Below are 14,511 nucleotides of genomic sequence, written 5' to 3'. Positions count from 1 at the left end.
AAAGCAGTTCAAATTAAACATGAGCCATTAATGAAAACTGCATTCAGTGACCTAGTAACCTAATTACCATTCACATTGATTGGGAGAATCCCAGGGCTTAAAGTTTATGTCCTGCTCTCAGGGTCTTTTTCACCTCTTGCAGGACTCGCTGACCCTCCTTTCCCCCCATCTCACCCTGTGTCTCAAAAAGGTCTCAAGACATATTCATACATTGCTACAGCCAAATCGAAATAGGTGAGAATTAATGGTGTTCCTGGGTGTGATGAAAAGGCAGGGCTGGTCCTGTAAAGGTAGTCATGTGGTTTGCGCATGAAGTGGTTAGGTAAAAAAACCCCATCATTCAGGATGCTTCAACACAGACGTACTATCTGAGGAGCTGTAGGTAGTCAAGGGCATAGGGACAAAGATTTATACAGGTGAGAAACTCAGTAAACCCAGCCTGTACACATCATAACGCCACTGCAGCCAGCATCTGGGGAGCACTGGGCTTCATTTCTATGCATGCACGCACATTATGTGTGCAGTATTTGCCAGGTGCTATGTTGCAGGGGAGAAAGCTCAGAGCAGAGCCTGGCCCTGCCCCCAGCACGCAGCGCAGCCTCCCAGTCCAACCAGCTTCGGTGCTGGCAGTGCACTGGCTGTGCTGTAGCTAATTACTGGCCACTTACTGGAGTAAATAGTTTTGTTTGCTGCCGATCTTCCCAGTACTGAAGACTCATCCAGAGAAAACCACAGGCAAAGTGACACATGCCTTGTGGGTCACAGCACAGCAGTGCTCCCCCATGGGAACATCCCATTGCCCAGCCTTCTGCAAACCAAGAGGGTAATGAAATATTTATGAGACTGCTTTGGGTGGGAGCAGCTGTTTCATCTGTCTGACACTGGCAGAATTTGTCAGTAGCAGACATAAAATATTATGCCAGATCAGGAGCTTAAAATTTACACATAGAAAATAATGCTTTTTAATGTATAAAATGTTAAGAAGGTCTATTTAAATATATATCTTTTTCTCCAGGTGAGAAGCTGGCTGCAGATTTAACAGCCTTTATATAATTTGTGCACTGCACAGTAGCATCCTTGAGTTGCCGTTAAATTTCACTGGCCAAGACTTGTAATCAAACAATGCTCATGAGCTGCAGCAGCCTTAGTCTAAAAGGCTTCACAAGCGTTGGTAACAGCAAATGTTCTCCATATTGCAGCTTAGTCTCACAGGTTCCTGGGGCATGGGAAGGCACATTGTATAATCCCTGATGGATTATTAGGGTGGTGTTTAGTTGGCATTTTTCCCACACAAGTCTTTGTTTTGCTAATTTTGGGGAACTTTGCCTGCCTGAGGACAAGGATGGAGGAAAGGGAAGATGAAGGAAGTAAAGATGGAGAGAGAAAGAACATGATTTTTTTAGTTGGTTTTAGGTATTTATACATGCATTGCCCCTCAAGACTACACTTACCAAGTTTTCATTTACTAAACAGAAGATTATGTAACTTTTTACCCAGTAATTTCACATTTAAAAAGCACTCCCTGTTGTTGCAGTGGTTTGATAGCTCAAAGTCAATTTAGATCTTGGAGGTGGCACATGATTTTGTACTATCAATTATTTGTCAGTTGTTTATATCTGAGACAGAAGAAATCAGTTACTGGAGAGAAACCATATCTCTAATTTCTGCTGGTGATCAGACACTGTGGCCATGCTGTCACTCACAGAGATGGCCTCAGGATCTGGGTAGCTTCAGAAACACCAGGTCTGCTGCTGTAGCAATTAGCGTTGGTAATGCTACACAAGTTTGGGCTGTCACCACCGTGTTGCCTCACTCAGAAGAGTAATCAAGTGAAAGGCTTTAATTTCATAACAAGCCAAGTGATCCTCGGTAGCTTTCAAAAATAGACTGTTAGTAAAATCTAGCAGGTATTAATTAGCTAAGAATGGAAAAGAAGCAACAGCAGAATTCTTTAAGGACTGACTGTTTCAAAGTGTGTGGGGTAAACAAAACCCAGAGACAGTCTTTCACCACCATTTCTGTTACAGCCATCTTATCATTGTTGCAAATGTAAAGAATGAAGGGTAATATTTTGACTCTTAAAGCCAAAGATCTGTCACAAAGATGATGAAAAAACTCATTTGCTTTTAGAAACAAGCATAAGTGAATAAATACATGTGTTGGTAAACTAGAGGCATGGCTCAAATCTATTGTGCAATGAGATTATTGGCGGTTTTATATTGAAGATTAGCTTTGCTCAGTCATATACAGTTTTTTATTATGAAAATGTGGAACAATGTCATCTTCTTTTCAGCTCACATAATTTTTCACAGCAGTCTCCTGTGTGCTTTATGAAGATAGTTGCAAAAATAAAATGTGATAGATAGCTTCCAATTCTTTTTCTTTTCATATTTCATATAGTCCATGAAGAACCCTCATAAATTTTTCATACTTGCCCATAAAGGTTTATTGTAAAAGAGGGACTCAAAACCAACCCTTTACTATTTGCAAGAAACCCTAGTGTAGACCTTACTGTTGATACAATATTTTAGAAATAATCAGTTTGTTATAGCTGTTTTGTCACAGCAGGAGATACATTTTGTGTAAAGTTGGAGTTAAATCACTTAAGGCAAAAATGTAATGTAGTTGTTCCTAATGAACTTTATAGTACTACAAAGGTAATCAAGTCATTTGTGCGCGTAGTGACTGCACATGCCATCACATAGCAACCACTGCCATCCAAGAGCATGTACTTTGCATATGCAGTTTCAGCTGTTGTATAGAAAACAACTGGATTTGAGAGCTCGATCTTCATTCATAAGCATCATCACAGATCATAGTCTACACCCAAAATTTCACTTGGCTTTCAGAATGGGCTCATCCGTAGGATTTACAAATTATGTACGTGTGTTTGTTGGAAATTTCCATTTGTGTGTGTCATACAAAACACAGGTGCCTCCACATATAAATCCAGTTTTCTCTTAGACCAGTTGGAGATTTGTTTTATCAATCTTTATAGTTCCATTATTTTACTGAGAGCATGCTAAGTACCTGCTATAAATCTAAAAGTTAGAAGGTAAGATTAGTAAATGGATAATGATTCTTCCCATTCTTTGACTGTAAAGTGTGATGTGTGTTCATGCTTTTATTTACAATTTTGTTGTGTTCTGAATAATCTGAGGATATAATGGCAGTCCCTTTATTCCCGAACTGTGAAATAAAATAGGTTTATTTATATGCACTTTTAATGTGTCTTTTCTTTCTAGCATTTCAAGTTTCTTAAAACACAGGCAAGCAAGACCAATCTGCTTTAGCAGGAGCACAAAGTTACTTATTCTTATACAGGTTCTTAATTTAAAAATTTATGCCTTTTCTTTCAGGTTTGCAATCCTCCCTTTAAAACTTTAAGCACTGTTTAAAGTGTTTAAAGCCCTGTGCCCCTGACTGGCTTTGATAATACTTGTATTTCAAAAGTGCCAGACTGTCTTTGGAGCAGGTGTCCTACAGCAACTTGCAGAGATTGGGATCATTACTTTTCATCTTTACCTTTCCTTTCCTCTGCCTTTCCCAGTTTGATATAACCCTCTTACAGGAAGCATTCAAGCCTTTCCCTGAAGTCTTCTACCTTTATTTTTGCCAGTAAAAAGAAAATTAGACCAGGAAAGATGCATATGGCCCCATCGTGCATTCAGATCTACCTTTTTCTACTTTTTTCTATGTCTTGATAATCCCTTGCTTGCACCCTGCAGATATCTCATGAGCTCATTTGCATCCTTTAATTTAATTGACTTGCATTTAGGAATAGAAGACTGGTTTGTTTGAGGTTTTTTTTAATCCAAACATGTGTTTTGTACTTTTAACTTTTAATAGACCGTCAACATTGAGTGAAACAGAGGAGGGGGAGGAAATGAACAAAACCAAATCAAACCAGAAGACGCTAATAGCTTCTTTTTTTCTCCATGGTTTTTACTGTGGTTGGCCAGAGCTACAGAGATATCCCTCTTTGGAAACACCCCTGTTCCATTTGAAAGAACCTCCCTGCCAAAGAACTAAGATGTTTTTTTTTTCTTGCCAAAAATTTCAAATTATCAAAATTAGTTGTTCACTTTTGGAGATATATGAACCATATAAATATAGTAATCTGAACAGTTTCACAGATGATAAATCATTCTAATAAATATCTTCCATGCTTTTTCCAGTTTGCAGAGAAATTCCAGGAAGTAAAAGAAGCTGCCAAACTAGCAAGAGACAGATCTCAAGAGAAAATTGAGACCTCAAGCAATCATTCCCAGGTTTGTAATTTAGCTTTGATACCTGTGTGCACATAGGATAAATAATTTAAATTTTCTAATAGAGTGTACCAGCTTCTGGCAGCAAGCTTAAAGTATATAAAATGAAGGTTGCTGAAGGTAATTGTCAGCTGCTGGACATTAACATTGTCAGAGGAATATTTTTCATCCATCCATGCTCTTTGCCTTGTTTATATCTAATTTTTTTCAGCAGTTCTTGTGCTGTTTTGCAGTACTTTTGCAGTAACAGGGAAAGCTACACATCCTTTGATTTGTGCTGTTACAGATACTTTGGGTCACTGGAAAGTAAGTCAGTGTAGTGCTTCAGCAGACAGTGAGATTCATCAAGATACTTCTTTTTGCTATCTGTCTAATATACTTTTTTAGGAGTTTGGTTTGGCAGTGGCGAGACTGACTTTGTGGCCATAGTGTTTCATTGCCTGGCTGTGATGGATTGAAAGCCGTGGTGTGGGAACAGAGGCAGTGCTTTAGTGAGTGGCTGGAAGAAGCTTGTGTTGGATATTTGTACAGTACACTTCTCTAGACAGCACACCTTGATATAGCCAAGTGCCTCCATGTCCAGGGAGATCTGGGTTTCTTACAGCTTGAGGAAACTGAGTGTTGTCCCAGTATCTCTCTATATTTTATGGTAATTTCATACGCATTGCATTAGGTGAGAATGAACCCTGTTCAGCAGGTGTTCTTGGCCTAGGCTAATGTTTGGAGGAAAGTTAGATGAATTTTGATCAGAGAGAAATTCAGATGCATGATCAGAAAAAAGTTGCTGGATGTTGTTAGTCTTGCAACTAGCTCCCAAGGCCACAAGTATTGATCTGAGAGGCTGACTTTAGATACTAATTTTTTGAAGACTTTGGTCATGGCCTGTATTCACTTTAGTCTTTGGTGATCAGCACCAAGCAGTCTATGAATACTGCTACTTGGGAGGAGCAGTATCTTCTTTTTTTTATTTATTTTTGGTTTGGACTTCCTGTGCTTCCAGGTGCACTGCATTGTTTCATTATCCTAAAAAAAAACCCCAAACAACCTTTAGAAAACACAAGCTTTGTCAGTTAAAACAATTAAAAAATTTCTCTGAACACTTTAGATTTCCATTTTGTATATCACTGTAATTTTATAATTCTATTTAAATAGACCAGCTTTGCAGCCAAGGTGTAAAGGGCATGTATTTATTTCCACTGTTCCGCCATGAGAGCATACACAGCCTAGGTCTCAGCAGGGCGGTGTAGGATCAAGATTACAAAGACATTGGTGTGGTGGTATTGCAGGAGATGCAGGAGAAGCCCAGTGTTCATTTGTGTGTTGTGCTGCAGGAATCTGGACGTGAAACACCATCTTCCACTCGAGCATCTAGTGTGAATGGAACAGATGATGAGAAAGCATCACATGGGGGTCCTGCTGAGGCACATCTCAAGTCTGAGAATGATAAATTAAAAATTGCTCTAGCCCAAAGGTGAAGTTTGTTTAATACCTAAATTGCATTGTAATAGTATGCTGTAATTATCTGATAGCTAATAAGATAAATTATTCTAATGTAATTGCATTAATTTAAAATGATACAGCAGAATGGATGAGTGAGCAGATTTTAGCAAGTACCTCCTAGAGATATTTACGACTTAGTTTTTTCCTGAACCAGTTCCTGATGAAATAAGATCTCTTTTATTCCGCTGATGCCAACTCTTACAACCACCTTCGTTTGTGACGTTTTAGAGCTACAGAAGTAACAATAAGTCCATGGGGCAAGCAGTTGCTTCTGATAAGATATGAAGCCAGTCTCTTCTTACTCTTTGAGTTCACTACATTTACTTTGATGAAAATAGGTATGGATATTTAAAATTATAAAAGGGAGTGAACTCAACCTTAAAAATTTTAAGTGAGAAATATAATTTTACCAGGCTGCTTAGAAGTCTTAGTGGGATGTTTCTAAAGCTGTGGACAATGCCCCTTGAAGTTACATTTTTTGCTATTTTCTTTGATAAATTATTTGAAAATACTGAGAAGAGTAATTTGCAGCTTTAGTGAAAATACAGGCATTGGAATATGCAAAGTTACAACATTAAAATACCATAATTCTCTGCTGGGATCTCGCCTTGTCTGCCTCTTGCATATGAATATATCTGTGAATGGAAAGAAAATATAACAGCATCAGGCTACTCTTAAAAAGCTATTTAAAAAGTAAGGCAGCAGTACCATAACCAGCATTACTCAGTGAGCAATTCTGAGGTTGCACATATTATATTTGAAGTAGATTCTCTCTATTGACATTTCAGTGGCATAACCTATTTCAGATCATAACGTTTGCTAGTTCCTCCTGCTGAAGACACCTCCACAGGCAAGTAGCAGCTAGCATGTAGAGAATTTCAAAGCCTCCTTTCCATTCACTCTCTAAACTCATGCACTACGCTGCAGCTTGAAGCTTTGGGGAATGAGTAGTTTAATTCTTCAGCATTACGTAACTCTTCTATATTTAAGGCTGAGCATTAAAAAAAAAAAATCAAATATAAGTAGTGTGAACCCCCTGACATCTTCTGTTCTGAATTACTGTACCACTGCAAACGTGTAGAGCCATTTTGTTGCACGGGTACCATGTCCCCAGGCCTCCACTACAGCAGGTGCTCAGCGAGGCACAGCCGTGCCACTCTGGAGGTGAGCACAGACCATGCATGGCGCTGGAGTAAAACGCTTTTGCAAATGGTGGAGATCCCAGCTGACAGTTTAACCCTACAGCCTGCTTTGAAAGCAGGACCTTTGTTCCAGAAGCACAGGTCACCATTGCTGGAGTTGATAGATCCATTTGTTTTGGCAGAGAGAATCAACTTAAGGTTTATGTTCTCCTTAGGCAGGCAATGGCTAGGGGCAAGTACATATGTCTGAGTATGCTTGATCTTATAACAACAGATCATTGGTAAACACCCACCATGGGTGGATGAGTTTGCAGTCAGGTAGAGTAGTGATATGCAGGATTATAAGGTGAAGCCAGCTAATGACACCCTGGTTTTCTCAGTTCATCCAATGTGAAGAAGTGGGAGACGGAACTGCAGACGCTGCGGGAGAGCAACGCCAGGCTGACCACGGCACTGCAGGAGTCCGCCGCCAGCATTGAGCACTGGAAGAAGCAGTTCTCAGCCTGCAAGGAGGAAAACGACCAGCTCAGGAGCAAGGTAGCAGAGCATACCCATCAGAGAGCTGACTCTTCCAGTCAGCTGCTCCTGCCATTGCTCTTTCTCTTGGATTTCTGCTGCTTTATCTTTGTGTGTGTGAGGAGACAGATTTTGTCTTTGAAAGGGAAGTGGATGGGGGGGTTAAGGCAGCTGCTTCCCTCTGCACATAGCAGGCAGGGAAGTTCAAAGGGCTGGGGGTCAGCAGGAGGACTTGTGCTGCCACATCATGTGAAGCTCCCTGCCTCTTGATTTGGGAGACTTGTTGTCAGCAGGGGTTGGTGGCCGGGATGATAAAACAGAAAGGTTTTAAAAGTGGGATTACTATTGCGTACCCCTTTCAAAGCTCACTTAAATATTGCCAGATGAATGAGCAGAAGGCAAGGTTATGGCCTGGTTACCCACAGGAAACCAAGCTGGGAACCACTCAGTATTAGAAGTAAATACCAATGGCAGGCAGGGGAATGAGGACATGAGTTACGTCCTCAGCACTGTGGGCTGTGAGCCGGGTCCTCCAGCGCTAGCGCTGAGCACATCTCATCCAGAAACCTGCCAAAAGGCATTGTCAAAAGCCTTTTCCCCTCTGTTACGGAGCACAATGTTTCTCAGTAGTGTAAGACTGAGGGTGAGCAGTGGCTACAGCAGGAAACAACTGAGAAGTTTAAATTTTTAAAGCCTCAGTTTGAGTATTCATTGGTACTGTCCCTCAAATAATACAGTGCCATCTGTAACAGCCCCACACAGGGTTGGCACAAACCTGAGCACGGGGAAGCTTGGTTTCCATGTGCACTGCTCACAGGGATAATTTCACTCTATTCATCTTAAATGTCTTTGAAAAATCTGGACCCTTTCCCTGCTTGCTTAGATGGGACATTTGGTGTAGAGATGAGATTGTATCCAGTGTAGTGAGGATTTTTTGTTTAGTGTTTACTTTCAAAGAGGGAAGGAATTTTGTATCTTTTTGTATGGCAGTAGGCTGCAGATAGTATTTCAGCATTGGAGGTGGCCTGGGTTGCCTGTCGGCGCTGAAATTCCACGCGGAGCAACCTTTTTCCCAGGCAGATACTGTCTGTTTGCATGTATTTTAGGTGTGCATGGTGATAATTCAGAGATCAAACCAGAGTTGTTACATGATTTGTGTTCCCACATCCAGTCTCTTGGATAGGGGAGAAGCGAGAGACTGGAGCAGTATGGTATTTACAGTGTTGTTTCTTCCTTTTCTATAGTGTTGCAGAGAAAGTTGTTCTCATTAACATTAACTGATGAAACATGCCACATGTCAGTAGCTGCAGCATAGATATGAGATTATCAAAACACTGCCTTACTACAGCTGCAAAGTCATCGTATGGGGGACTAGCCAGACTGTGCAGTAATGCTGTCTGTATAACGTGCTGTCTTATTCTGTGCAGAGAGGTTTTCGGAGCTTTTCCCCCAAGTAGGTTCCTTGCTCAACACTCACACTGCACCACTGCAGCACCCTGGGAAGTTCCTTCTCCTTTATTAATTGGGTCAGAATTTTTTGCATATTGCTCTACCTTCAAATGAGGGAAGTTGTAATCCCAAAGCAACATGAAGCTGAGAATTAAAGTACATACTTTAATGAGCTGGCCTGTCAGCACTGTGGGAAGTGCATCTCCTGGGAGCTAAGTCCAGAGCTGGCAGCAGGAAGTATGGAGAGAGCAAGGCACGTCCCTGGGCAAGAGAACGAAGCGGTGCCTGCTCTTCTGAACTGGTTCTCCCCCCAAAGTTTTGATGGTGTGTCCATCATGCTGCAGCTAGACTAGTAAGCAACCCATGAGGAGGCAAAGCTGGGAGCACTGGAGAGGTTTCTTCTCTTTGCTGCATTAGGAGACACCACTGTTGTAGTCTTATGTTGTTTCATAGAAATGAAGTGCGGATTTTATCCCCAACCCCACTTTAGCAGCTCAGTGTTTTGCGCAATCTTGAGTAATTATACGAGATACTGTGCAAGAGAGAATAAACGTAGTCCCAGGGCTTCCTAGTGGATGTGTAAATTGGCTTTTTTTAAGGAAAGATGTGATAATTTTGTTGCAGTGAATGAAACGCTATGATCTAGGAAACAGATCCGTGACAAATTTTCCATGCTTCCCCCTGCTCAGTGGAGTAATGTCCATCTACATCAGCCATGGTCTGCCCCAAATTTCCAGAAATTTGAAAAATTTCACCTAATGTCTGACATTTCTTAAAGATTGAAGAACTGGAGGAACAGTGCAATGAAATAAATAAAGAGAAGGAAAGAAATGCTCAGCTGAGTAGACGTCTCCAGGAACTGGAAACAGAACTTCAGGACAAAGAGCTGGTAAGTGCCCTGAACACAGAAATGGCATGCTTTAGAGTTTGAGTGGCTACATCTGCTTCACACTTGGGATGTAGATTTATGGACTGACTCACCTACAGCCAGAAGAAGCCCAGTGTCTCAGGGTGTCACCCATTTCTAGATTTTCCATGTACAACTTTAGCAATAGTTTGATAGAGTTCCTCGGTCTCAATTTCATGATGTGTTATGTGCTGTGACAACACACTTTAATTTGGCAGTGGTTAACAAACATGATAATTTTATGTATACAATACTTTACTCCTAAGAGAAGAGTTGGAGTCATGAAACAAGTTATCCAAAGCCAGACAGACATATGTTGAGAACAGATTTTGTTACTAGTCCCCATGTCCTGAATTTCCACAGACATCAGGAGCATCATTAAAAAGACACAGTTTACAAAATAACTTGATGTTTGTGTAAAGAGTCTTGTTTCTTTACCTGGATAGCTCATAGTCTTCCGCTTTGCCATTTTATGGTCTCCCTCTGATCTCAGGACTAATGCCAAGAGTGAGAAATTCAGATTCATTTCGAGTACCCCAGTTTGTCATTTTTGACGTACAAGGGTGTTCATTTTTCTACAGAGAATGATGTTGATGGCTTGGAGCCCATGAGCAGTGGGGAAAATAATGGGATCCTTGGTTTTTTCCTTCATTACAGTGACCAAATGCTCTGTGCCGGCTGAAGAGAAAAAGCTGTCAGCAGGTGCAGTAAACTTTGCCATGTGCCATTACAGCATCTCTGCTGGTGCTCCTAAAAGCAGTGCTGTTAAGGGGTTTTAAGATGGCACAAGGAAATAGTTTAGGGAGATGGATTTTGATGCACTGTTATAAATATAATAAGTCTTTCAGCCCCATATTTCAAAAGAAAATGTCATGCTTTCTTCCCAACCTTTCTGTGGTAATAGCATGTGTAATAACCCTTATTCTCTGCTAGTGTTTTCCTCAAGATTCAAATTTTTACGGTACTAAATGAACCAGAAGATTGATTGGCTTGGGAATATTACATGCCTATCTTTTTTACACTGACAATATACTAACTTGTTTTCAAATTGTATACTTACATTAGCAGGTTCTTGATTAGGTCTAAACCACCCATAAGTAACCTTTTCATGGTGTGCAATTCATGAAGCCTGCTCATGGGTGTCATCATGTAGGAGGAGCTGCTGATATCCTCCTCATGTAGGAATGAGAGAGAAATGTAAAGACATGGGAGTCAGGACAGAGCTATCTAGTGAAATGTTTATATTTTTATATATACCGTGTGCCATATAGCATATATAGTATGTATATCTATATATGCACATGCTCTATTATACTATATAAAGTAAGTATACAGTATAGTAGTGTGTGTATATATATGTACAGTAAGTATATATAGTATAATGTGTATATATTTTGAGATCTGAGCCCCCAGGCATTATCTATGTATATACAGATTTATATGCATGGGAATCAGGGGGACTTGAGGAAAAAATGTTATTGTCTGGTTCTGTGGAAGAGTTTGGCTTACGGATTCTGTTACGCTCGCATTGTGCTGTAAGTTCACCTTAAGGGAAGAAATCATATTTCACAGCCAAGAAATACGCCTTTCAGATAGGACTGGTTTTGCTGTCCTGTGTCAGTACAGCTCAGAGAGGACATAATCCTGTTTACTCTTCAGACCTACATGGGCAGTTTCTGGAGGAGGCTCTTGCACTCTCTTCAAGTCACAGACTTTCTCTTGGACCTGCAGTTGTGCTTTTCAGATGCTCTGGCAATCTTCTGTAAAACGTGCAGGCTTTCTTTGAGTCCTTTCCTACTGACCACATTGGTGGTGTTCGTTTGTGGTATTAATGTAGTCAGCTCTCTTCATTTCCATCAGAGACAGGGTCTCCTATTAAGTCACATTGCTCTTTTGATGAACTCCTTTCAGCTAGTCCTCTCAATTTGGATAGTCATGCTGGAACTGAATACAAATTTCAGCGGGGGGAGTTCTCAGAGCTGTACAGTGGAGTAGAGCCCATTACAGCTGTGCTCTGTAATGATGCCTGTGTGTATGCAGCTCGTAATGCCATTGGCCTTTCTTTGCTGCTATATATAATGGAAAATTCACATCTAATTTGCTCTTTGCTACCATCTATAAATTGCTAGTAGCATTACAGCCCTTCAGATTTCTCTCTTATTGAATGTATCTTTTGCATGGGTATGTGTTTTAGGTTAAGATTTCATTGATATAATTAATGGCATTCACGCTAGAGATCAGATTACATTGTTTTAGAAGTACAGTCACAAACATAGTGCAAAAATGTATTTTAGTAGTGAATTAGCATGTGTTTTGGAATGCAGACATGCTATTTTGATTGTTTTACATCCAAATACTGTTCAGAATACAATAAAATATGCAAAGTCATTTCATATTCTCAGATTTTCATTATGTTTTAAATTGAAGCTTGCATTCTTTTTTTTTCCATTATGTTTTCAAAGGAACTGGAAGAGCTCCGAAAACAGGGTGAAATTATACCACAGCTAATGTCAGAATGTGAATCTGTATCTACACAATTACAGGTACAGTTTAGCAATGAAAGTAATTTTAAAACAGTTGATACATTTACTTTCTTTCTCATTACTGTATGCTTTTCTCTGTTGAGACTTCAGTGTTTGAAGGCAAAAGAGCAGTAAAAACAAAAAATGCTAATTATGTGCAAAAATGCACCATACCCATCCCAGCACAGGAGTAATTAAATAGCTCCATTTCTTTGCCTTGCTGTCTGCAGAAATTAGTTTGCCTGGGATCGCGTTGTGTCTATCCCCTGCAGATTCCAGGCTATCCTGTGTCCTGTATTTCTGCTGCTCTGGGCTTGTGGAGCTGCACCGCAGCCACGTGTGTCAAGCAGCACTCCAAGACCTGCGGCTAATTGCCGCAGTGGCACTAGGGAAGGCTTTTTGGAAAGAAGCAGATGAGCATAGCTGCACACCACAAGGGAAAAAGGTTCACCTTAGGATGCATTTATATGCTGTGCCATTCATTTCCAGCATAGCATGGCTCACTGTGACTTGGTTTTTGCACATGTGTCTCCTCTGCTGGGAGGTGCTCACTCCACCAAAGCTGGATGGGCTGCGGCAGCCCTGCCCCAGCCAGAGGCTGGGCATTGGGCATCACTTGGTAAAGTCGGGGCTTATGTAAATGCAATGAATTAGCACGTGAAAGGACAACAACAAATATAAGCAGTCTCATCAATGAAATCAAATCTAATAAATCAAATAAGCCATCACTGTGATAATCTAAATTATGTAAAGTAATTTAGAAGGCTGCTGAGGAGTGCAGAAGCTGAAAATGGTTAAAATATTAATTTCATTTGATTCAGTATGGTAAAATAAGTTGTCTATAGGTTTTGGTGAAATAAGCGTGTGCTTAAACAAATGAAATGGAGAACAATAGACAGAAGAGCTAATGAGAGGGAAAAACAATAGAACAGACTGCAGCAAGAGAAGTGTTATGTGGCTGCCCCATTCCTTGCCTGGGTGCTCACAAATGTGGAACTTTTAAAAAATGCCAATAAATCCAAAAGTGCTGAGTAAAACAATATTATTCCTCAGGCAGTATTTTCTAAGCTTGTTTTTGAAGGTTAAACCATCATAGATAATTCTGTATGTAACTGGTGGCATAGTGTCTAATTCCGTAGCTGTAGCAATGACAGAAATATATGCACAGTGCATGATTTAAATCCAGCTGAATTTTAAGATATCAACCAAATGACAAAATCTGATGCAAAGCGTCTTTTCCAGTTAATCTGTGTCCTTTCCTGCGTGAGCTTTCTTTCCTTTTAATCTGACTAGCACATGCTGCTTGCTCTTGTTGGTGCTTGTCTTAATCAGTTTGCAGAAGTCAAAGCAAACTTTTACAGCCCAGCTGCCATTTGTTGCTTTACCCTATTGCATGCCATTACCCCTTCTTTATGATTCATCTTACTGTCTCTTTTGTCTTTAAGGCTGCTGAGAAAAAGAACAAAGATCTTGAAGAGAAAGTCAGAACACTAAGGACAGAAGTTGAAGAGAGCAAACATAGGCAGACCAACCTTAAAACTGAATTAAAGAATTTTTTAGATGTACTAGATGGGAAGATAGATGAATTACATGATTTCCGACAAGGACTGTCTAAACTTGGAGTTGACAACTAGTTGGCAATAGATTTTTTTTTTTAATTTTTTTTTTGTAATCTAGGGTCTGGATGTTTGATGTTTTGTTGATCCCAAACATGTGTTTTACAAAATATAACTAGAATGTTCCACTTGTTTGCATTGGTTTTGTATATAGAGGCTGAAAATTTGCTGTGGGTTTTTTGGGGGTTTTGTTGGTTTTGTTTGTTTATTTTCCAAACCAATCGTGCTGCTCACTGAATTCTGTTGAGATTAGAAACTTTCTATATTGCTGCTCTCGCTTCTTGGGGTTGGGAACAGGTAAAAGGTTCTGTCTCAGGAATCTGGAACTAGATCTACCTTAAAATGAATATGCGGTTAGTTGTTGCAGGGAAATTTATATCTTTCTTAAGGGCTGTTGCAACCATAGAAACAGAAAACAAGTCTTTTTCTTGTCCAGACTATCAGCACTCCTAGCAACATCCACTTTTATTCCTTGGTGGAGCAGTTAGAAGATTAACTGAAGCTCCTGCAGTCTGTAAATCAGCCTGGTAAAATGTGCCTATGATGAGCTGCAGTCAAGTGAATCACTTCACACAGATACCAGTATCTTTA

The 14,511-nt window shown here is 40.2% G+C and overlaps 1 protein-coding gene across 2 annotated transcripts in view; it reads left to right on the top strand.

The window, feature by feature from the left end:
- HOMER2 (homer scaffold protein 2) overlaps positions 1–14,052 on the top strand; it is a 57,506-nt gene extending 43,454 nt beyond the window's left edge. For both annotated transcript variants that reach the window (XM_075100483.1, XM_075100485.1), the window contains exons 4-9: positions 4,179–4,271; positions 5,600–5,739; positions 7,291–7,447; positions 9,654–9,764; positions 12,245–12,325; positions 13,750–14,052. In XM_075100483.1, the coding sequence (XP_074956584.1) occupies positions 4,179–4,271; positions 5,600–5,739; positions 7,291–7,447; positions 9,654–9,764; positions 12,245–12,325; positions 13,750–13,938 (771 nt within the window). In that variant the 3' untranslated portion in view covers positions 13,939–14,052. The remainder of the gene's footprint in view (positions 1–4,178; positions 4,272–5,599; positions 5,740–7,290; positions 7,448–9,653; positions 9,765–12,244; positions 12,326–13,749) is intronic.
- The last annotated feature ends 459 nt before the right edge of the window (positions 14,053–14,511 follow it).

This window comes from Phalacrocorax aristotelis, chromosome 7, assembly GCF_949628215.1.
Source record: "Phalacrocorax aristotelis chromosome 7, bGulAri2.1, whole genome shotgun sequence".
NCBI classification, from domain to species: Eukaryota; Metazoa; Chordata; class Aves; order Suliformes; family Phalacrocoracidae; genus Phalacrocorax; species Phalacrocorax aristotelis.
Note: the sequence above shows the minus strand (reverse complement) of the source record. Positions and strands in the feature narration are given on the sequence as shown.